At 50.3% G+C, this 1,484-nt stretch overlaps 1 protein-coding gene across 1 annotated transcript; it reads left to right on the top strand.

Moving 5' to 3' along the window:
• Positions 1 to 636: 636 nt before the first annotated feature.
• Pmar_PMAR008462 (thermitase, putative) lies at positions 637 to 1,399 on the top strand (the record flags this gene model as incomplete). Its single annotated transcript, XM_002786879.1, has 1 exon — positions 637 to 1,399. A coding segment is annotated over one exon (763 nt), but the record flags the coding sequence as incomplete, so codon positions are not given.
• Positions 1,400 to 1,484: the final 85 nt, after the last annotated feature.

Genomic DNA, 1,484 nt, shown 5'->3' on the forward strand with positions numbered 1-1,484 from the left:
TACAACTGGGGAAAGAGAAACTTTCCAGGTATCTCCGGGAAAAGAATGGACTCAATATGTCCAGGGTGGAAGTCACACCGCGAGCCAAGAGTGGGGCGTACATCATCAAAGGACCGAAACAGGACCTCGAAGGTATCTTGACCCAAGATAACTTATCTGGAAGATTTGAGATAAGACGGCTAAGCCTCAACTATTAGAAATCGATTGGCATTCCTCGTGGCCGTTGGGGACCTGAAACCGTCTGATTCGTCGGGCGAAGATACCCATCTTGCGTACTTACCCATCCTAGGCTCGCGTACAACGCGGTGACAGCGTATCACACGTTTCAGTTCTACATGTGGTACGTCACGTACGTGGTACGGTTCCACCAATGCCTATACAAATATGGCTCGATATTCTCCATTACGACGATTCAGGCGTCTTTGCTACACTGATAACGATGTGCTAGACCTATCCAAACCTGAGCAGATGCACTTGATGACTTGGGCTATCTATACAGATCACCCCTTGACAGTTACGTACCAACACGGATAATCCGTCACTCATCCGTACCATCTGCGTCACTCAAAGAAGGTAGTTTACGCGTACACTCCGACACACCGAAGCCAAACGAATCGCCCATCCTAGTGGTTTACAATGAAGCTCCTCGTAACATCATTCTGGTTCTTCTCATGCGACCTTCTCTACGTTAAAGCAGAAGTGGACGAAAGTGGCCATTTCCGTGGGCTCGGTCCTGTGAACGGCGATCCTAACGACAAATACTATTACAAGCAGAAGGCTTATCTTGAGGCCATCTCTGTCCCGGAGGCTTGGGATATCGTGGACTCTGGTCCCAAGAGGACACCTGTGACCATCGCAGTTATTGACGACGGAATCGAGGCAACTCACCCTGACTTGAAGGATATCGTCATCAAGGGCTACAACGTCGTTGATAAGAATGATGATACCAGTCCGCGAGGACCGCACGGAACTATGATGACTGGCATCGTTGCTGCTATCAGGAATAACAAGATCGGTATGGCGGGTATCCTGGACGAGGTGCGTATACTTCCCATATTCGACGGCGAAGAAGTGACTTTCTCCGCAATGGCGGATGCTCTCACCTACCTGATCAATGAGAGGAGTGGTGATGTGAAAGTTATTCTCTTCACGGAAGGTTCCGATTCAAGGAGATCCCAAGCCGTTACCGACAAGATTCGGGAAGCAACTGAAGCTGGCATGCTCGTTGTTGTCACGGCAGGGGATGAGAACCGGGATCTGGACGTAACCCCATCCTTCCCTTGTTCCTTCGGCCGCTCTGCCACTGATGGAGTGTTATGTGTGGCTGCAACGTATGGTACCAAAATGCAGCTCACCGACGAAAGCAATTTTGGTTCAGCTGTTGACATCGCCGCTCCAGGTCACGACGTATTGGCAACTTTTCTTGTAGGGTACGGCACTTCTTCGGGCACTTCGCTTGCCGCCGCTATCGTAGCAGGTATGGC

This window comes from Perkinsus marinus (assembly GCF_000006405.1).
Source record: "Perkinsus marinus ATCC 50983 genomic scaffold scf_1104296930494, whole genome shotgun sequence".
Classification (NCBI taxonomy): Eukaryota; Perkinsozoa; order Perkinsida; family Perkinsidae; genus Perkinsus; species Perkinsus marinus.